General features: G+C 42.9%; 1 protein-coding gene across 1 annotated transcript; it reads right to left on the reverse strand.

The window, feature by feature from the left end:
• Positions 1–1,577: 1,577 nt before the first annotated feature.
• On the reverse strand, positions 1,578–22,485 carry LOC139464218 (coiled-coil domain-containing protein 148-like). Its single transcript, XM_071245743.1, has 13 exons — positions 22,332–22,485; positions 20,473–20,572; positions 19,122–19,509; positions 18,272–18,450; positions 16,456–16,651; positions 14,515–14,662; positions 11,182–11,388; positions 10,112–10,252; positions 9,432–9,550; positions 8,553–8,670; positions 7,425–7,475; positions 4,902–4,991; positions 1,578–3,360 (listed from the first exon to the last, which is right to left on the reverse strand). Exons 2-13 carry the CDS (start codon positions 20,525–20,527, stop codon positions 3,211–3,213), a joined length of 1,842 nt encoding a protein of 613 aa, XP_071101844.1. The 5' UTR covers positions 20,528–20,572; positions 22,332–22,485; the 3' UTR covers positions 1,578–3,210.
• Positions 22,486–23,442: the final 957 nt, after the last annotated feature.

Raw genomic sequence — 23,442 nt, forward strand, 5'->3', positions numbered from 1 at the left:
TGAAATATGTCGGCATTATCACCCAGTGTATAATTTGGTAGGGCTTTTGGTAATGAAATGATTGTAAATATCTCCAAGCAATTCTGTATTTCGTGGTTTCATTTCATGTATAGCGAGACAGTTGCATGTAGATAGAGATATTTCGGTCGTTCGATTCACTGAACGTGTGTCAATACTTGTAGACAGAGAAAGTTAGGTCGCTAGATTTACTACAGGTGTATAAAAATGTCACATTTCTTTAAAGATATATATACCGACTTGATAAATACGACACCACAACCTTTAGTGAGTTATGGGTAATGATTTAGTACATACACCTTTCGCAATCGTTCTGATTTTAGGACGAGTGAGTGAGTATGGTTTTACGCCGCTTTTAGCAATATTCCAGCAATATCACTGCGGGGGACACCAGAAATGGGCTTCACACATTGTACCCATGTCGGGAATGGAACCCGGGTCTTCGGCGTGACGAGCGAACGCTTTAACCACTAGGCTACCCGACCGACCCGATTTCAGGAAGAGATGGCACTTCATTTGAACCTAGTTTTGCAATGTCTTTATGGCTGCTCGCAATATCCTAATTCCTGGAATGTGGAGACACATTCGTCACCTCTCGCCCCTTTCCGTAACTGCTATTCGGCTTATTCCGGAATAACACGAGTTGATCACGAATGTGTGGAGACCAAGTCGGTTGTATTGAAGGTCAAGGTTAGTGAAAGTACACGTTGACGGTGGTACCCAGGGGTCTCTGTACAGCTCGCATACAAGTCTGGTCCCTAACCCGCAGTTCCAGAAGGGGCGGTGGGGTAACCCTGTGGTGAAAACGTTCGCTCGTCACGCTGAAGGCCCGGGTTCGATTTCCACATGGGTACAATGTGTGAAGCCCGTTTCTGGTGTCCCCCGGCGTGATGTCGCTAAAACAGTACTCAGATGCGGACAGCTACCGAGCTGGGACCCGTTCCGCAAAACTCCAGTAGTTTAACAGTCGTAGCGCTAAGATCGCTTTGTGGGACGGGGCCCTCGGCGTCTCTTGCCCATGTCTTGATATGGTGTCCACGTGACCAAAGAGGTAAACCCCGCGAGAGGTAAAGATGTCGTCTGTGGGGTGACTCTGTACAATATTTGTAGTTATCTTCAACGTAAACCAGTCAGCACTGTTCCAATGCAGCCTCAATATAGAACACCGCCTCCGTGGCCTAGTGGTAGAGCGTCTGCCTAGAGAGCGGAAGGTCCGGGGTTTGATACCCGGCCGCGTCATACCAAACAGACGTTAAAAGATGGTACTTGTTGTTACCCTGCCTGGCGCTCGGTATTAAGGGACTCGAAGTCGGGATACTGTGCCTGAGTCGGGTACTCATGTTAAACTGGGGCGTGGTATCTCAGTGGGCTAAAATCGACATTAGTCCGTCCCAGTACAAGCACACACATACACGTGCATGCACCTCCCTATATAACTTCAATAATCTTGAACGCGACGTTAAATCCCCATATTTCCCCTCGCCTCACTATGGAAGGCAGGCAGTGTAGGCAGTGGTTAACACTATATACAACAACATTAATAGGTCCACGGTGTAGGAATTTACTGCAAGACGATATACAAATATAGATTCCATTATTGAATACAAAATGCAGTTATAAGATCGGAGTCAGTTCCACTCGCTAGGAGACAATCAATAGGGAGATTGACTCCTATTCAAGATATTGATATCACAGCCGTGGCTTGGTGCCATGGTCGATGTAATGATTCCAGGTAGGTGATAGAATTGATCCCCAAGAGCTGTGCGCGTATCCATGGGTCATACAGCACTTATTTTGATTGTCAACCACTTATGTAATGGAGGCAAAGTAGGAGAAACTAATCACAGTCCATGTGAATATTTTATGTGTGTTTCGGGCACGTCTGTCAGTTTGGAAAGGTATTTGTCAAGATGATCAGTTCCACATGGAATTAGTTCTACCAGGATCAGATGCTGCCAGTGTGAAGGTATCTAAGGTCAGGGTCAGATTCGGTGTAGGGTTGGGATCAGGGTCAGGGTTTAGGTTGGGTTGGGTCAGGATTAGGGTCAGGGTCGGTGTAGGATCCGGGTCAGGGTCAGGATTAGGGTCAGGGTCAGGGTCAGGATAGGGTCAGGGTCAGGGTTGGTATTAATATTAGGGTTAGGGCTAGGAAACATTTTCACAAGGAAATTTATACCAAACTAAATCACTAAATGTGGAGGAACAAAATCGTCAGTCCTGCAAAACATTTCATCGTAAAAACTGTTCCATGGGAATAATTCCCCCTAAGAAAGTAGAACAAAGTAACAATTTCCCTACAGGAACAGATACTGTGGGACCGAAACATCACATTACATGGAATGGCAAACCACTGTACATCCGCCCACATACATCAAATGAATAGTTCTGTCCTAGTGGGCTAGCACCAGGTGACCTTGATGTGAACATGAATTCCAGATTGATGACATGATATGAAAACAGCAGTTTGTTTGTGTTCACAAGTAGCTGGCACACAATATGTCACACACACACACACACACACACACACACACACACACACACACATCAGTGATGACGAGACTGTTCAATGGTTATAGGACCGTATACATTTATACCAGCTGCTATCCTGCTGACAGTATATACCTGCAGAAAGTCCATATACCTCTTCAGACAGCATGACAGTCTAGGTCTGCTCTACAAATGATTATAAATGAATATAAATGTATTTGCAGCAGTGTTCTGTCTGCAGACAGTCAGATTCCACACATTCACCATTGTATGACATCCCTGGTTGTATGACACATTCCTGGTTGCGTGACAAACATTCCTGGTTGCATGACAAACATTCCTGGTTGCGTGACAAACATTCCTGGTTCCTGCATCACAAATTGACATCTGACAAAACCACACCCCTTCCCTTGTGTCAATGCATGTAATAAGGCTGTATCGATTAATGCCGTCCATACAAGAATAATTGATTATCTAAATTAACCAGTGACTCAACACAAAATGGCTGACAGCAACAACCTTGTTAGATGGACCACATGGAACATGGCAACATACATGCAAAAATAGAGCGACCGAGCATCACCCTATGCATGGATACGTGAGGTATGTGTATCGAGACACCTGCAGGCAAACGCCCACTCGGAGGGGATGTCAGATGAACAGATTGCAGTGATGTGATAGTATTACAGGTTCCCCCACGAGGGTTCAGTCATACTTCAGGACAGTAGATTTCATGTCCTTCCTGGGGGGGTGGAGTGGTTTGACCTGGGACAGGACATGTCGGGCGTAGTCTGACTTGTGGAGACCCGCATCGCGGAGCTTCTGCTCTAGCCTCACCCTGGGGTCTGATGTCACCTGCAACACGTCACCATGACAACCAGTTCTCACATGACACTGGTCGATAACATATAAATGCTAAGTAAAAAAATGACAACTGTTATAAAATTAATAGTATTTCAATATATAAATCTGTTGTTTCAGTAGCAAAAAAACCCGATGTCACATTTTGATACTCATTGCTACTAAAGTACTGATGTCACCAAATCATAACCCATACATTGTTACTGACCATTAAAATTGTCACTAAATCATAACCTATACATTGTCACTGACCATTAAAATTTTCGCTTTATGCTGATTGGTTATTTATTTTTTTTCTATTGTTTTCATTGTTTGCAAGAGACACAAAGCATTATCTCAAATCAACGAAGATGACATCATCCATAGTTAATGATGTCACAAAACTTTTACATGGCATCCCACAATAGCAGGGTTGAAATGACAGAGCAAGGTCACAATATGATACCACACAATACCTAGGTCTCGACAGATACATATCACCATACGCATATTTATGTCAAATCACATGGCAACTTCTTGACTATAAATATGTCAGATCAGGTTCCAAAGGAAAAGCTAGCTGTAGACACATGTTCGTAGTGGCTATTTTTAGTAGTGAACTTGAAAACATTTTGCAATAGTTGACTGACAAAAACGCTGTCGTGGGCGTCATTAAACGAGAAGTAAGTAATTTATATATGCAAGTTTATTGTTTTGTATTGATACAGAAAAAAACGTATCATGTTTCATATCATCACATCAAAACTTGAAATGCACAAGTGGTCCAATGTTTCGTTTCATCCCTAAACAACAGACTCTACTGGACTTCAGGAATGCCACAATTTTCAACATTTTCAAAAAGAAAAGGCTATGGGAACCAAAAATATAACCAACTCACAACTTAGAATTACAGATAAAATGTTTCTTGTAAGAAGGTTTGGAATTAGGGGCAAATTATCTGTAATTCCTTGAAGGTCGTAGGCTGTTCTCAATATGTCGTATCAACTTTATTCTGATCTTTCAAACAGTATTTCAGTTACATCAGGGTGTTTAATGCAGGCTGAAAAGCCCAAATTGCCACATTTAGTTTATTTCAAAAACCAACAAACAGGTCTCATGTTGTACAATAATATCTGGTCCCACACAGATAGGTATGGCATTCAGATCTGCTACCAGCTGAGAGGGGAGACTGCCAGGATTTCTCTGCTGGTGTAAATTACCCCATAGGTATGAATAACTAAGGTCAGACTTTTTTGAAAACTTTTACAACTCCACCAACTCCCCAAAAATGAAATATAATTTATTTTAAAACAATTAAAAGTGTGTTGCCGTCGACCAAAGAGTCAAACGTTAAAAAAACACCCATTTACTGTTGCTATGACTATAAATTAATCATCTTAAATATTATAATTGAAATCTGCTGAAACTTCGAAACTTGATGAATCATTGCAAATCACCAGAAGTAATAAAAAATACTTTTTAGAATTAAACTTTCAAAAAACTTCCAACCTACCGACACGAATTCGGGCCAAAATCTGTCATGTAAGCTTATGTACCTGATTAGCTGTGAAGGTGTTGATATCAAACAGGGGCTTCTGGATGTTGCTCTGCTCCATCTCCTCCTCTGCCAGCCTTGCTTGCCACGCCTGTAACCACGGCAACAGTCAAAACATCTCTTACAACAATGTGAAGCTCTCCACTAACACAGTTCACGGTTACTGCACATTGTGAAGCTCTCCACTAACACGGTTACTGCACGTTGTGAAGCTCTCCACTAACACGGTTACTTCACATTGTGAAGCTCTCCACTAACACGGTTACTGCACGTTGTGAAGCTCTCCACTAACACAGTTCACGGTTACTGCACATTGCGAAGCTCTCCACTAACACGGTTCACGGTTACTGCACATTGTGAAGCTCTCCAGTAACACGGTTCACGGTTACTGCACATTGTGAACCTCTCCACAAACACGGTTCACGGTTACTGCACATTGTAAAGCTCTCCACTAACACGGTTCACGGTTACTGCACGTTGTGAAGCTCTCCACTAACACGGTTCATGGTTACTGCACATTGTGAAGCTCTCCACTAACATGGTTCACGGTTACTGCTCGTTGTGAAGCTCTCCACTAACACGGTTCAAGGTTACAGCACATTGTGAAGCTCTCCACTAACACGGTTCATGGTTACTGCACATTGTGAAGCTCTCCACTAATACGGTTCACGGTTACTGCACGTTGTAAAGCTCTCCACTAACACGGTTCACGGTTACTGCACGTTGTGAAGCTCTCCACTTACACGGTTCATGGTTACTGCACATTGTGAAGCTCTCCACTAACACGGTTCACGGTTACAGCACATTGTGAAGCTCTCCACTAACAAAGTTCACGGTTACTACACGTTGTGAAGCTCTCCACTAACACGGTTCACGGTTACTGCACGTTGTGAAGCTCTCCACTAACACGGTTCACGGTTACTGCACATTCTGAAGCTCTCCAGTAACACGGTTCACGGTTACTGCACATTGTGAAGCTCTCCACTAACACGGTTCAAGGTTACTGCACGTTGTAAAGCTCTCCACTAACACGGTTCATGGTTACTGCACGTTGTGAAGCTCTCCACTTACACGGTTCATGGTTACTGCACATTGTGAAGCTCTCCACTAACACGGTTCACGGTTCCTGCACATTGTGAAGCTCTCCACTAACACGGTTCACGGTTACTGCACATTGTGAAGCTCTCCACTAACACGGTTCACGTTTACTGCACATTGTGAAGCTCTCCACTAACACGGTTTACGGTTCCTGCACATTGTGAAGCTCTCCACTAACACAGTTTACGGTTACTGCACATTGTGAAGCTCTCCACTAACACGGTTCATGGTTCCTGCACATTGTGAAGCTCTCCACTAACACGGTTCACGGTTCCTGCACATTGTGAAGCTGGTTTTCTTCATCACTAACAAAACATATCCAGTGTGCTGTCTGCGACCATGGCCCTGGAACCTGTTCCACAAAGCGATCTTAGTGCTAAGTTGGTCATAACTCCCATACTTTATCATAAGCTTACGATCAATGAAGCACGATGATCGCAATGTGGAACAGGGCCCTTGTGTCTGAGCAGTGTGTAGCAGAAATCTCACTTTCCAACCTCGACGGTCCACATTTTAACATATGCATACATGACTCAATTTGCATAAATTTGCATACAAGATACCATTCAGATAGATTGACCATATATTTTGCATATATTATACTATTGTAGCAGTCATAGATGTCCAAGTCCCATCATGGGATTCAAATCACAGACATTCTGAATCAAAGTCGGACGCATTGTCCACATGACCAGAGATTAACCCCTCATCTAGCTGACAAGGGTAGGATGTCATCTGTGGGATGACTCTATACCCTGCCACATACTCCCCATCTTCCTGAGGCAAGCGTGTCCACTAGCCTATATCAAAGACTAGTTTCTACCCTTGCCACACCAAGGCCATTTTTCTTGTCTCGGCCCTGGTGCCACCTCACATAGATCACGAGTTGTGCCCCTTGTCAACAGAAGGCACATCTTGTGGCTGCATAGCAGAGTACTCAGAATTTGTGAGCTCAAATTCTTTATATACATGCCGAGCCCATGTTGGTAGCCAATGCAGCCACCATAACAATCCCGAGTTCCATGATGTGATTCAAACCTCACACCTCAAGGGTCAGACACCTTGTCCACATGATGAAAGAGGTTAACCCCGTCAGTAAGCGGGCAAGTTAGAGATATCATCTTCAGGATGATTCCACATCCTGCTCCACTCTTTGCATACATTTGCATAGATTTGCATAGATTTTCTTAGATTTGCATAGATTTGCATATATACCACTTACATACATTAATGTCCAATTTTTATTTTTTTTAAAACACTGAAAGTTAGCCCGGGGCCAGGGGGACTATATGATTTTTGCGTATATTGTAATGGATGTATTACAAAAGTGATCCTTGACGTAACAAACTCCGTGGTCCAAGAAAAATTCTCATCCCCTACATGTCAACATATCGGCACAGCAGACATAGGTGCACACAATTATTACCTCTGTTTGTTTGAGTAGTCTCTCGGGGTCACTCTCCGCGATCGGCCGCACCTGCAACACGGATGTCACACATTCTGGAGCGGTCGGAACCAAGGCACAAGAATCCACTTACCCAGAATACTACTTATCATGATCGCCAACATTTAAGCTGATGATTTTGTTTGTTTGTTTGTTTGTTGTTTAACGCCGCACTCAGCAACATTTCCAGCCATATGACAGCGGTCTGTAAATAATCGAGTCTGGACCAGACAATCCAGTGATTGACATCATAAGCATCGATCCATGCAATTGGGATACGATGACATGCATCAACCAAGTCAGCGAGCCTGACCACCCAATACGGTTAGTCTCCTCTTATGACAAGCATAGTCTCTTTAAGCTAATGAAATCTTTGTCTGTTGCTTTGAAGGACTCAAAAATATTACGACTGCATGAGGGTTGACTGTACATATTCCAAATCTGGAACTGACAAACCAGTGATTGATATCATGAGCAGCGATTCACATGGTCAGGGTATAATACCCAAGGCACCACCTCATTTATTTAGTCACCTAGTATGACCTACATAGGTCCTGGTGACCTATTTTAACCAGGAATCTTCAGATGGTTTCCACAAATTAAGTAAAAATAGCTCACAATGTTTGAAATGTCCCTCGGGCACGCCAGAAACCTGTGCTCATGGGTTTCACCGAAGTGGTAAACGTCTGAGACCTGCATCACTTCGGGCTTTCCTCCCACATTAAGCAGACACGCCGTGATATAACTGGAATACTGTTAAAAGCGGCGTTAAGCCCAACTCACTCGCTCAGTCACTTTCTCAGGTAATTGAGCTTTCAAAATCTATTTTCAAACAGCCACATAATCACAACATGCTAAATAAGAGTGTGAGTGAGTGAGTGAGTGAGTGAGTGAGTGAGTTGGGTCTAACGCTGCTTTCAGCATCCCAGTTACATCGAGGCATGACAGCCTGATGTGGGAGGACAGCCTCAAGTGATGCAGGCATCTACCCCTTTGGTGATCACCATGCACACGGTAATGGTGCTGAAAAACCTAGAAACATAATCAGGATTTGAACCAAAGATCATAGGACAGCTAATGCATAAAGGATAAACACAGTGTCTCTCTTACCTGCTCTCTGAGAGACTCCAGCCTCCTCTCTCGCTCGATGTCCTCCTGTGCTCGTGCCTCCTCTTCTCTCTGTCTCTCCTCTCTGCGTCTCTCCAGCTGGTCCTCCCGGAACTTCACCCTGCAACAACACCATTGTGAGTCTCACCCTGCAACAACACCATTGTGAGTCACACCCTGCAACAACACCATTGTGAGTCACACTCTGCAACAACACCATTGTGAGTCACACCCTGCAACAACACCATTGTGAGTCACACTCTGCAACAACACCATTGTGAGTCACACCCTGCAACAACACCATTGTGAGTCACACCCTGCAACAACACCATTGTGAGTCACACCCTGCAACAACACCACTGTGAGCCACACCCTGCAACACCGTTGTGAGTCACACCCTGCAACAACACCATTGTGAGTCACACCCGGCTTAGCAACACCATTGTGAGTCACACCCTGCAAGAACACCATTGTGAGTCACAACGTGCAACACCATTGTGAGTCACACCCTGCAACAACACCATTGTGAGTCACACCTGGCTTAGCAACACAATTGTGAGTCACAACCGACTCAGCAACACTCTTGTGAGTCACACCTGGCTCAGCAGCAACATTGTGAGACACACCAGGCTTAGCAACACCAATGTGAGCCACACTTGCCTTAGCAACACCACTGTGAGTCACACCTGGCTCAACAACACCATTGTGAGTCACAACCTACTCAGCAACACTCTTGTGAGTCATACCTGGCTTAGCAACACCATTGTGAGTCACACCCTGCAACAACACCATTGTGAGTCACAACCGACTTAGCAACACCAATGTGAGTCACCACGGGCTTATCCAACAGAAAGGATCAGTAAGATGTGTGCCGAAGCCTACCTGTCCCTGTCCAGCTGGGCCTGTTCCTCTAGGGAGGCCTGGAGCTCCTGAAGTCGATGTCTGTCTCTCTCCTCCTGCTCCTGGCGTCTCTCCTCTCTCTCCTTGTGGAACTTACTGATCTGGAGAGACAGAGAGGAGGATTACACAGAAAGTAGCAAATAACAAAGTTCAATATCTTTTTTTACAGGTATAAATTGGGATATCAAGGATCCACTTACCAATTCCTTGAAAACCAATCACTGATGGTTTTAGCAAACTGAACTTCTAGATGTGCACAACCCTCAGTGTATATGAGTGAGTCTCCATCCTCCTGTCTACTCTCCTCCACCCCCTTCTCCACCACAGTAAAACCCCTAGAGATTCTCTTTTTTGTCCCAGTGTAGTCAATCATCTCCCCCTCCCTCATAACAATCACAGTTCAACCCCACATGACCTGTGAAAATTGGGATTGAATTCATCTCCAGCAACCCATGCTTGTAAGAGGCAACCAACAGGATCGGGTGGTCAGGCTCGCTGACTTGGTTGATGCAAGTCAAATTATACTGATTTTGTAGATCGATGCTCACGATGTCAATTACTGGATTGTCTGGTCCAGGCTTGACTATTTACAGACCACTCTTATATATAGCTGGACTATTGCTGAGTGTGGCATAAAACAAACAAATAAAACAACCCCACACCTTTTGTTTCTCCTTCTGACGGCGCTGCTGTTCTCGCTCTTGTTCCGCTTGCTCCAGTTCTGCCATCTGCTCCGCCCCTTTCTGTTCCAACTCCATCTCCAGCTGCATCAACTCCATCTTTTGCTCCCTCCATCGCAGCACCTGCAGGGCAACATGATGCACTCACATGGAGCTACCCAAACTGACAGCAATACATATCTGTTCTTATTTCGAGATTTTACTTAATTTCGAGATCTTTAACTTCAGCCAATACAAGGGACAGAGCACCAGACCTGTGTCTCACCTGAGAGTAAAGAGCACCGAACCCATGTCTCACCTGAGAGTACAGAGCACAAGACCTGTGTCTCACCTGAGAGTACAGCGAATCACACCATGTCTCACCTGAGAGTACAGAGCACAAGACCTGTGTCTCACCTGAGAGTACAGCGAATCACACCTTGTCTCACCTGAGAGTACAGAGCACCAGACCTGTGTCTCACCTGAGAGTACAGCGAATCACACCTTGTCTCACCTGAGAGTACAGAGCACCAGACCTGTGTCTCACCTGAGAGTACAGCGAATCACACCTTGTCTCACCTGAGAGTACAGAGCACCAGACCTGTGTCTCACCTGAGAGTACAGAGCACCAGACCTGTGTCTCACCTGAGAGTACAGCGAATCACACCTTGTCTCACCTGAGAGTACAGAGCACAAGACCTGTGTCTCACCTGAGAGTACAGCGAATCACACCTTGTCTCACCTGAGAGTACAGAGCACCAGACCTGTGTCTCACCTGAGAGTACAGGGAATCACACCTTGTCTCACCTGAGAGTACAGAGCACCAGACCTGTGTCTCACCTGAGAGTACAGCGAATCACACCTTGTCTCACCTGAGAGTACAGAGCACCAGACCTGTGTCTCACCTGAGAGTACAGGGAATCACACCTTGTCTCACCTGAGAGTACAGAGCACCAGACCTGTGTCCCACCTGAGAGTACAGAGCACCAGACCTTGTCTCACCTGAGATTACAGAGCATCACACCTTGTCTCACCTGAGAGAACAGAGAATCACCTGAATGTGATTATCTCACCTGAGCATACAGGGCATCACACAGCTCCAGTTGTTTCTGTCTGCTGTTCTCCTTCAGGTCGTCCAGGTCCTGTGCAGCGGACGCCTCAGCAAACACCACCCTGGCCTTGACCAGCAGCTCCCGACGGTCACGTAGCCAGTCGGACAAGATGGACTTGTGCCGCTCGTTGTAGTGTTTGAAGTCCAGCCACCAGTCTTCATGCTCCATCTGCAGCACACACAACAACAGGTCTGGAGGCAGCTCGTCACATCTGATACCACACATAAGAACTGGAGAACCATCTGATACCACACATAAGAACTGGAGAACCATCTGATACCACACATAAGAACTGAAGAACCATCTGATACCACACATAAGAACTGGAGAACCATCTGATACCACACATAAAAACTGGACAACCATCTGATACCACACATAAGAACTGGAGAACCATCTGATACCACACATAAGAACTGAAAAACCATCTGACACCACACATAAGAACTGAAAAACCATCTGATACCACACATAAGAACTGGAGAACCATCTGATACCACACATAAAACTAGAGAACCATCTGATACCACACATCAGAACTGGAGAACCATCTGATACCACACATAAGAACTGGAGAACCATCTGATACCACACATCAGAACTGGAGAACCATCTGATACCACACATCAGAACTGGAGAACCATCTGATACGACATATAAGAACTGGAGAACCATCTGATACCACACATCAGAACTGGAGAACCATCTGATACCACACATAAGAACTGGAGAACCATCTGATACCACACATCAGAACTGGAGAACCATCTGATACCACACATAAGAACTGGAGAACCATCTGATACCACACATAAGAACTGGAGAACCATCTGATACCAAACATAAGAACTGGAGAACCATCTGATACCACACATAAGAATTGGAGAACCATCTGATACCACACATCAGAACTGGAGAACCATCTGATACCAAACATAAGAACTGGAGAACCATCTGATACCACACATCAGAACTGGAGAACCATCTGATACCAAACATAAGAACTGGAGAACCATCTGATACCACACATAAGAACTGGAGAACCATCTGATACCACACATAAGAACTGGAGAACCATCTGATACCACACATAAGAATTGGAGAACCATCTGATACCACACATAAGAACTGGAGAACCATCTGATACCACACATAAAGTTGGAGAATGGTGACAACACCAATGATCATATTGAACAGTTGTCGGCTCTAACACCAAGGATCAGAAGGAGAAAGACCAACTCCAGTTCTCCACAGCTCATTCCAATGTCCGGCCAGTGAGGGGGCAACGGCACTGACTCATACCAAGGACCAACATTCCACTCCTCACATGGGTACAACAAATGTGAAACATAAACTCACTCACTCACTCAGTCACACAAGCAGTGGCATCCATGACATTCATATGGGTTATAATGAATGTCATGGATGACATTGCCTGTTATTATAACCCATATGAATGTCATGGATGACATTGCCTGTTATTATAACCCATATGAATGTCATGGATGACATTGCCTGTTATTATAACCCATATGAATGTCATGGATGACATTGCCTGTTATTATAACCCATATGAATGTCATGGATGACATTGCCTGTTATTATAACCCATATGAATGTCATGGATGACATTGCCTGTTATTATAACCCATATGAATGTCATGGATGACATTGCTTGTTATTATAACCCATATGAATGTCATGGATGACATTGCCTGTTATTATAACCCATATGAATGTCATGGATGACATTGCCTGTTATTATAACCCATATGAATGTCATGAATGACATTGCCTGTTATTATAACCCATATGAATGTCATGGATCACATTGCCTGTTATTATAACCCATATGAATGTCATGGATCACATTGCCTGTGTGACTGAGTGAGTGAGTGAGTTTATGTACCTCCACCCTGCAAGGAGTATGACAGTTTCGCTCCTGCGGCAAGTTCTGTGTTCAGGGAGACTCATGTTCGGAACTGAACCAAGAGCACAAGCTTAACCAACAGGCTGTCAGGATATATAGAGAATCTCACCCTCGTGTCTTTTGATCGATATATCAACACGTGTTGACAAGAGTGGAAAAACTCCGAGGCTTGCCAAGGAGTTTCTCCACTTTTATCAAGGAGTGTTGATATATTTGATATCAAAAGACACGAGGGTGAGATTTTATTTATCATCCAAAATCATTATTCAAACTTTTTCACTTTGTAGACAGTAATAAGCAGTGATGTGCCTTAGCTTCAGTAGCAGAGCCATTAGTGATGTCATTTGATTGTGACGTCATGGTAACCAGTGACGTCACAATTGTCTGCAAAGCATTGTGATGTTATTTCATTGCAAAGTAGATATAGCTTGATCTCACCTATCTCCTATGGGAGCTAGTGTTGGATGATAAAGGCAGATAATACAACTAGCAATAACAAACATGTAGAAACAGACAGATCCTTCAGGTTCTGAAGCTCACCAGAATTATTGAAGTGAGTGAGTAAGTGAAAATTAACATCGCATCTTCATTATTTCAGCCATAAAGCGATGAGAACAAGTTGATATATATACAATTGAGTCAGGAATACAAAGTTATATCTAAAAACAAATTTATGAAACATATTGCATCATAACAATATTATTTACAACTGTTTAAAATATAGCATAAATCCAGAATTCTTTATGAATGGCAGTAAAAACAGAGCAATGTTAAAGATTAGTCAGAGCCAGTTGCACAAAGTATCGATGGGTCATATTCTAAAAATGTCATCTCTTTAACCCAAGGGTTTCAAAGTATATAATAATTACATAATGGTTTCTGATGGATGCACAACAGATGATGACAAAGGACAGAAACAATATCATGGTATCGGCTCATATAAACATCAATTCAGGTAAGCTAAGACTAAAAAAAATAATAGTCTTGGTTCTCAGTCACCGCCCGCATCATCATAAAGTCCACCACATGTTTCATTTCTTATTTCCGTTTTCAAAAAAAAAATTAAAATCGTATATACTTAAAAACATTGTAATCCAATATAGCACACAGTTACTTCCCTTTACATGCGCCCTGCTTTCCTGTGCATCTGGTTATGGTCATGGCGGCAATCGGAGTGTGTATGCTTCTTTGTGTAGGGAGGCACTTCCGCAGGTTGACTGAACTGTTTATTTGGTTACATACTAGTTTAAACAAGAAAAAAAAACACACCGCCCGCACAATATTTTCAAAAGTCATTGCCTGAGAACCAATTCTTTTATTTTTTTAAGCCTAATGAATGCAAGAAAAAGAAACCATCAACTCACAAGTTGTGTCCTGTTCATGTGAGGTAGATGGCGCTTCAATCTATCCACGAGGAGTTTCCTCCTGTTCTGTAACTCTGTGGGATACTGGTCGTACACCGCCACGAACGTGAAGTGATCCTCCTCCTCCCAGCCGCCTATGTGGTCACTACTGGAGACAGGAAGAGCATTGATAAACTCATCACCCATTCAGGGATACAAAAATGACATTCAGTTGAAATTTGGAAAGTTTGTCCCCTTTCATTGAGATTGATAATATTTCATATGCTTTTCTGGTTACCAACGCTCTGATTGGTCGGATGAAAGGTTATTCTGACATGACCCGCATTGGGACAACCTCAGATCTTTGTTTAGTGGCAGCAAGAACTAAGATCTGATTTTAATGAGATTGTATGCTTTTTAACTTCTGAATGCCTTGGTTAATCCGTGAAGTGTACTCAGCAATGAGCATGTTAATGTGTTGATCAGTTCCCATGTGTTTGTCCAGTTTACTTTCTCACAGGCTTCATATACTAAATCTCATCACAAAGACTTCTTTACAACACAACAACACAAAAGACCCGTGAAGATTCCTGGTTAGAATAGGTCTTCAGCAACCCATACTTGCCGTAAAAGGCGACTATGCTTGTTTAAAAAGGTGACTAACGGGATCGGGTGGTCAGGCTCGCTGACTTGGTTGATACATGTCATCGATCCCAATTGCGTGGATCGATGCTCAAGATATCAAACACTGGATTGTCTGGTCAAGACTCAATTATTTTACAGACCGCCACCATATAGCTGGAATATTGCTGAGTGCGGCAAACAAACAACAACAAAAAAACACAAAACATACCAAATCAAATAGATTTCTTAAATCACTGTGAGGTGGACTTGTGGTATAAGTGTCCATTCATCACGCTGAAGACCCGGTTCAATTCCCCTACAAAGGTACAATGTGTGAAGCCCATTTCTGGTGACCCTGCCAGGATAGTGCTGGAATATTGCTGAAAGTGGTATAAACCCCAACCAGCTCACTCTCTTTTCATGTGCCCTTCAAGTAGCGGGTACTTAGGTTAACAGCGCCATTACCCATTTAACTGTGCTACTGGCTCTCCGAAACGAGGAATTCTGAACCCTGAACGTCATATGCAGCCACTAACATGCATTGCTTTCCTTACTATTCTGGAAACAACACAGAACACTGACATCACTCAGAAGAATAGTCAATCTCACGAAAATCAGATCTATTATTCAAACTTGATATAATGTTTCATCAAGATGTGCCTAGCTATATAACCATGTCCTATCTTGTTGGTGATCACATGCTTGACAAGACCAGTGACGATTCCGGGTTAGAATTGGTCTGCAGCAACCCGTGCCTTTTGTAAAAGACGACTAAAGGCGACATACTATCTATTGCTTGATAAAGGTGTTAGGATCTACACCGAAACGTCGCACTAATTGTAATAAAGAAGTTGTTTATCCATAGAACTCGTCTTACTTCATCACTCCAACTTCTAAATGCCACTGAAAGAAGTTAAAGGCGACAGTTGCAACCGTTGCATGTCATCGTATCCCAATTGCGTAGATGCTCATGATATCATTCACTGGATTGTCTGGTCCAGATTTGGTTATTTACAGACCGCTTGCATATAGCATGAATATTGCTGAGTGCAGCGTTAAACAACAAACCAACAAACAAACTTGCTTGATAAATGTACTGGCATCTGTACCGAAATGTGGCATCTTATTTCCAGAAGAAATGGGGTTTGCAGCTTTCACTTTTTCTAAACTTCCCACAATATCACAGCAGGGGACACCCCAATGGGGCTGCAGATATGTACAGGTGTGGGGAATCAAACCTGGGTCGTTGGTGTGATGAGTAAACGCTTTAACCACTTGCCTACATGATAAACACAATAAATACAAGCTGCAGTTTAACAAGTTAACAAGTTCACCAACCTGAGAGCTCTGCGATGTCTGCTGTCGAGGTCAGCGAGGCGAGCGTAATATTTCTGATCCAGGATCAAGAATTCCTCCAGGACCGACACCTTCAACCTCTCATCAGGACACTCAAGGTCGTATGCCTCAGGGGGAATACCATCGACAAACTTGGGTCGCTTCGCCAGCTGAGGGGGACACAACTCCTGCAACTCATCTGAAATGGTTCATTGTAAGACTTGCTTACGGTTTAAGTATTGTTCAGAGGCTAACAGGTTGCTGTAGATATGCCACTTATTCATTCTAACAAGTAACTCTACATATAGTAGAGCTGGGACGATACACCAACTCTGCGATCTGATACGCATCACTATACCTTGCTCACGACCCGATACATATTACGATACCTACAAGTGCTCTTATCTGCACACTTCATAGACAGGATGGCCAAATACCTGCCACACTGATGTTTTACAATTGGCAGAGCTTATATAAGCCTGACCCTCTTGATGCATCCACCATTCTGCATAGCCTAGCCATTCAAATTGTTCTGCTTAATTGAAGGTATACAAGGGAGGCTACTCCGTACAAACTGCACTGATAATATTCAGTAATGCAGTTGTGTGTGTGTCAGTGTTAATAATGGCACAATGGTTGGAAAATATCACACTTGTTTGGTGTAATAGTTATAAAAGCGTTATAGTTATTGTTTAGGTAACAATCAATAGTTTTTACTGACTGTGATCAATATTTGTTTCAGGAACTATAAATTCACAATCCACCAGTGTATCAGACCTTGGTTAGAATAGGTCTTCAGCAACCCATTCTTGCCACAAAAGGTGACTATGCTTGTCATAAGAGGCGACAAACAGGATCGGGTGGTCAGGCTCGCTGACTTGGTTTGATGCATGTCATCGTATCCCATTTGTGTGGAGCGATGCTCATGATGCCAATCAGTGGATTGTCTGGTCCAGACTTGATTATTTACAGACCGCTGTCATATAGCTGGAATATTGCCGAGTGTGGCGTTAAACAACAAACAAACAAACAAACTAGTGTATCACCCCCCAAGGATGGACAGAGGGGGTGGCTGTATCGACCATTGGTTTCCAGCATTCAACAAGAGTGCAGCTACCACTCCTGCCAGAATTCCCAAAAAAGACATTTGTGTGTGTTTAAACAGGATACCAATGTTTCCCTGACAAAAATTTCGTGTGTGTGATATCTACACTGTAGATATCGCTGCAATGAAATTACATCACAATGCTTTGCAGACCATTGTGACGTCACTGGTTACCATGACGTCACAATCAAATGACATCACTAATGGCTCTGCCACTGAAGCTGTTTGCAGTACTTTTTACACTGAAGACACTGCTAATTACTGTCTACAAATTGAAAAAGTTGAAAGAATGATGTTGGATGATAAATAAAATCTCACCCTCGTGTCTTTTGATATCAAATATATCAACACTCGTTGATAAAAGTGGCAAAAATCCTCGGCAAGCCTCGGATTTTTTCCACTTTTATCAACTCGTGTTGATATATTTGATATCAAAAGACACTTGGGTGAGATTCTCTATGTATTGCAACAAAACTTGATTTATCATTTTGTATCAGAGTACATTTCGGTGGTGAGCTGATCAAAAGTGACCCCCTAAGCTGCACTGTTTAGTCCCACTTTCAACAATACTGCAGCCGTGTGACAGCAGAGAACAGCATGGACGGGCGGAGGGAACTGACCCTGAAACTGACTGTGACACCACTAAGCCACCCTGCTGTCACACTGGTCACCGACCGATTCTGTTGTGTTCCTGTAACCGTGGCAACTACTCACTGGTCTGAAGTTCTTGCTCCAGACACAGCTGCTCCTGCTTAAGTTTATCCAAGATGTCTGCCTGCTGCTGCTTGACAGAGGCGATGGTGTTCATGATCTGGGTATGATGCTCGATCACCTCCGGAGCGCCCAGCCGCAACTCTTCCTTGTTCTCCTTCAGCCAGTAGGTCAGGTCATCTCTGGAACAACAACATCAGGTCATTTCTCGAAGAACATCAGGTTATCTCCAGAACAACATCAGGTCATCCCTGGAGTGAGTGAGTGAGTATGGTTTTATGCCGCTTTTAGCAATATTCCAGCAATATCACGGCGGGGGACACCAGAAATGGGCTTCACACATTGTACCCATGTCGGGAATCGAACCCGGGTCTTCGGCGTGACAATCGAACGCTCTAACCACTAGGCTACCCGACCGCCCCGGTCATCCCTGGAACAACAACATCAGGTCATCTCTGGAACAACATCAGGTCATTTGTTATGGGAGGGGAGAAGAGAGTTTAAGGGGTGTCATGCAAAAAATGATAGCAAAAGAGGTGGGGTGGGGTGGGGGGCGCAAAATATATCACAACTATATCATGTATGAGGGTGAGGAGTTGCTACATGGTGGGGGGAGGGCATGAAAACATATTACATGTATTTGGGCATGGTGGGGGATGTCAGCATAATGATCCAGTCCCAAGACCAATCTCACGTTCCTGAACTTCAAACAAAAAACACAAATTATCCTCACTGCAATAACATCCCAAATGACGATGTGATGTAGAGCTAAAACCCTTCCTCTCAACATTTACCATTTTTTTCAAACATATACCAGTTTTTAAATATTCATGCTTCGTGTTACCAAGGTTACCTGAGATTCCACACCGGTTCCGCAGTGTCCAGTTTAAACTTCTCCAAGTCCCTGTCCAGTCCGGCCTGGTAATATTCAGCATCCTGGTACAGCTGACGACACGCCGCCACGATACAGTTCTCCCTGACATGCAGGTCTATGTCTGCCTGGTGCTTCTTGCGAAGATGATTCAGGTGAATGAACTCTTTCTGCCACACCAGACGCTGTTGTTTCAACAAATGGTTTTCTTTTGTTTGTTTCGAAAGTTGCTCAATTTTCTGCACTTTCATTAATGTTTTGTGACCAGAAAACCTCTTTTCCATCGCCATGGCCTTGAGTTTGTTGTAGTCCACATAATGGTCGTACTTGTTGCTCTGCACGCCATCTGTCATCCGACGAACCAGGCGATCTGCACAAATGGTGTATAAGCATGTGAAACAATATCATATGCCATAATGTAGTCATGACTGAAGACTTTGATGCCAAGTCAGCCAAACCCATTCCATTAAGCAATCTAAACACAAGATGATCCTAACTCACATTCTTGAACATCAATGCAAGACAGTCATAGCACTATGATCGCTTTTTGGGTCAAGGGTCAAGGTGTGTGTGTGTGTGTGTGTGTGTGTGTGTGTGTGTGTGTGTGTGTGTGTGTGTGTGTGTGTGTGTGTGTGTGTGTGTGTGTGTGTGTGTGTGTGTGTGTGCATGCATTTGTGCGTGTGTGTGATCTATCAATGTTCTATCAATATTCTGTCCATAATCAACCTTCTTTGTGTCTATCTTATCCCCATTTTTGTCCAAACTTTGCCTGTTTACCACTGAGGGAAATTTGAGTTTTCTGTTTTTTGCAAGTTTTTACAACTTTAGTATTAAGTATTATCCTGTGCCTTATGAATATTAACCATGAAATTACCATCATGAAACATTCACTTTAAAATGTTCCACCTCAGGACTATATAGAATTTTATCATTGCTGACTACATCTATAACCAGTCAGGATGGCCTCTTGTGTATGCTGCTGTGTAGAAATTCAATTTGGGCTGTTTTTGCCTTTTGTTATCAAAGAAATATAAACTCACATGAAGAAAGACATAAATAGTAACTTACATTCATTATGTTTGTATTAATGTATTTTTGAAAAATTAATAACAGTTATGTTGACTTAGAAAGGGAAAAAGGTGAAAACAATCATGCAGAAGAGTAGGGTCATTTCATCTGATAACTCGTCTTTGTTTACTGATGACAAACATGCTGGCAAACAAAGGAAAGAGGAAGTATAATATAAAACAACACATCAGAAATATATAAGCTGAGCAGGCTTAGTGAGAAAGAATAAAACGAATGACAAAGATTTCAATGATCTGGTACCTACCCATCTCCTCTGCCCTGTGGCTGGTGATGAAAGACCTGTAGTCCCGCCCACTCATCACGCAGGTCGAGTCTCCCGATTCTCAACACATGTTATCCATTACCTACAACAACGCAGAAACACTTGCAGACAGACAGTAGCATCAAGTTGCTTCCATTTTTTACGCACTGAAAATTGTACATGCTGCATTCCACATACCATCATGTTTTTTAACAATAAATGAGTTGAGTTATTTTTTGTCAGCTGTACTTTTCATATCCTCTAGCTTATCCTCCAGCAAATAGCTTCAGGTCATAACAAATTGATTACGAAATTTTCATCCCCCAACACCCCACTACAGAATATCCTGTCTCACAGACCCAGGGGCGGTCGGGTAGCCTAGTGGTTAAAGCGTTCGCTCGTCACGCCGAAGACCCGGGTTCGATTCCCGACATGGGTACAATGTGTGAAGCCCATTTCTGGTGTCCCCTGCCGTGATGTTGCTGGAATATTGCTAAAAGCGGCGTAAAACTATACTCACTCACTCACTCACAGACCCACTGACAGACAAAACTGCCATTTGATGAAATACTCGTCATGTTCATAGTCCTAAAAACCATTGCAAAAACAAAGGTTATTGTTAACAGCTTCTTTGAAAATAGAAAGAAAAGAATATGTTCGACCTAAATTTATTTAAAGTTGACTGAAATTCTGATTTTTAAATCCTTGTGGAATCATAGCCTGCCACTTGTATATCTCTGCTGATAATACACAACAAAGGTATTGGGTACCTGCAAAGTAATAGTATTATGTGTACAACAATAACATGTCAAAATTCATATTTATATATAGTCAAAATGTATTCAGGTTATTTGGTTAGAGTTGAATAACATATATATGTGTGACATATTTTCTATTCATGTTGATCATGTTGTTTGTTGTCATTGACTAAAAGTAGGTTACGACATCAACCAAGTCACACAGACTGACACCAGATCCAAGTTCGTCTACTCTTTTGGCAAGCAGTAGAGTGCTGGGGACCAGGTATTAAATGACCTGAATGTTTGGATGCAGCTGATGAGGATGGGTAACACTGGGTATACAACTACATTCACATATCTAGCTCTAAAACAATGTAAAACAATGCAGACATTCTGTCTACCTGTAGATTTTTTGTGCTATTTTTATCTTTACATAAATAAACTCACCAAAGTGTTTTTTTTATATCTTATATATATCAACATGAGTCAACAAAGCTTTAAAAACTCTTAGATTTGCTGAGGAGTTTAAAACTTGTATCAAGTTGGGGTATTAAACTATTTTAATTAAATTGTTTGTTCTGTTTGGGCATCCACTGGTTCATTCTGACTGGGCCCCATCTGACATATACATTAAACTATGGTTATAACGAACTCAAAGGGACCACTAATTTCAGTTTGTTATAAGCATATATATATACAGCATACACAGCTTATGGACGGGGAAAAAAACAGTTTGTTATATCCGTCAGTTCATTATAAGTATGTTCGTTATTAACATAGTTTACCATAACTTTATGTTCGTCCTTAGCCATGACTCTAGAGGGGTCCTTCTATCAAGACAAGTCCAGACCCTGACTCACAATATCTGGATTCCACTGACGTATGTTGGGTGTATTTTTTTAAATATTTTTTTTAAACACCCAAATTAATATAACGATTCCAATTTCCTCACTGGTATTAAAATCCTGTATGTAATACTCTTGTATAAAAAGGAATGTAATGCTTAAAAACTCAGGATAAATATAAACACCGTAGAATTGAAACAGTCAAACAAGTCTTCATGGGAATGCGTTCTCTTCCAAGATAGCTTTCACAAGTAAGTTTATTCGTTTGTTTACTCACAGAATACAAGAAGGAATTTGCGTTGAGATAGAGTAAAGACGTTTTCTCGCAATGCCATCATTTCATCTTAAGTTTCGTCATTGGAATTATCACAGGAGATAGAATTGAAGTGTTTAGCTTGGCCGGTTGTGAACGTAAACAACATAGGTGGCCATGTTCTCTGATGCATTGTGGGTACTGCAACAGTCGGAACACCTCACGCACCATACAAATCTCGGAAATGATGTGCCTCGGCTCGACATGTACCGATTGACAAAGATTTTGAATTCCAGGCAATAACTTTCTCTGTGTGTGTCTGTGTGTGTGCGTGTGTCACACTCGCTCTCCAAATAATATAGCATGCGTGTGTGCGTGTGGTCGTTAATTAAAAAAAACAAATGAAATGCTGGAGTGAGTGTACCTCCCGTCCATGATAATTTAAGTTGTTGGCTTTATACTTCACAATACCTGTCTTTACGCTGGAAGATTGGTCTCTTGTTTTGAAAGAGGCGTTCTCGAAATAAAACTTAAAATCAAACAAAGAGAGGAAGGTACTTGCTGGCCAGACTTTCTTCTATGTGCTAAACATGATCGTCATCTAGGTGAGGTGAGGTGAAATGGGGTCCAAGATTACTGCACTTATATATAGCGACGTGCATGTACGTGTGTGTTTGTGTGGTTGCTTGTACTAGTCCGGACTGATGCCGATTTATAGTGCTAGCTCACTGAGATACCATGCCGCAGATTTGATATGAATACCCCACTCAGACTCAGTATACAGACTCCTAGCCGACCAGTCCTTGTTTAAGCCCCTTAATGCCGAGCGCCATACAGGGTAACAACAAGTACCATCTTTTAACGTCTTTAGGTATGACGCGGCCGGGGATCGAACCCCAGACCTTCCGCTCTACCACTAGACCAAGAAGGCGGTCTCGTCATCTTGGAGTGCAGATCAAGGGTCATATACCGTGTATACTGAGTGAGTGAGTGAGTATGGTTTTACGCCATTTTAGCAATATTCCAGCAATATCACGGCGAGGGACACCAGAAATGGGCTTCACATATTGTGCCCATGTGGGGAATCGAACCCGGGTCTTCGGCGTGACGAGCGAACGCTTTAACCACTAGGCTA

Source organism: Haliotis cracherodii, unplaced genomic scaffold (genome assembly GCF_022045235.1).
Source record: "Haliotis cracherodii isolate W230 unplaced genomic scaffold, xgHalCrac1.p SCAF_17, whole genome shotgun sequence".
NCBI lineage: Eukaryota > Metazoa > Mollusca > Gastropoda > Lepetellida > Haliotidae > Haliotis > Haliotis cracherodii.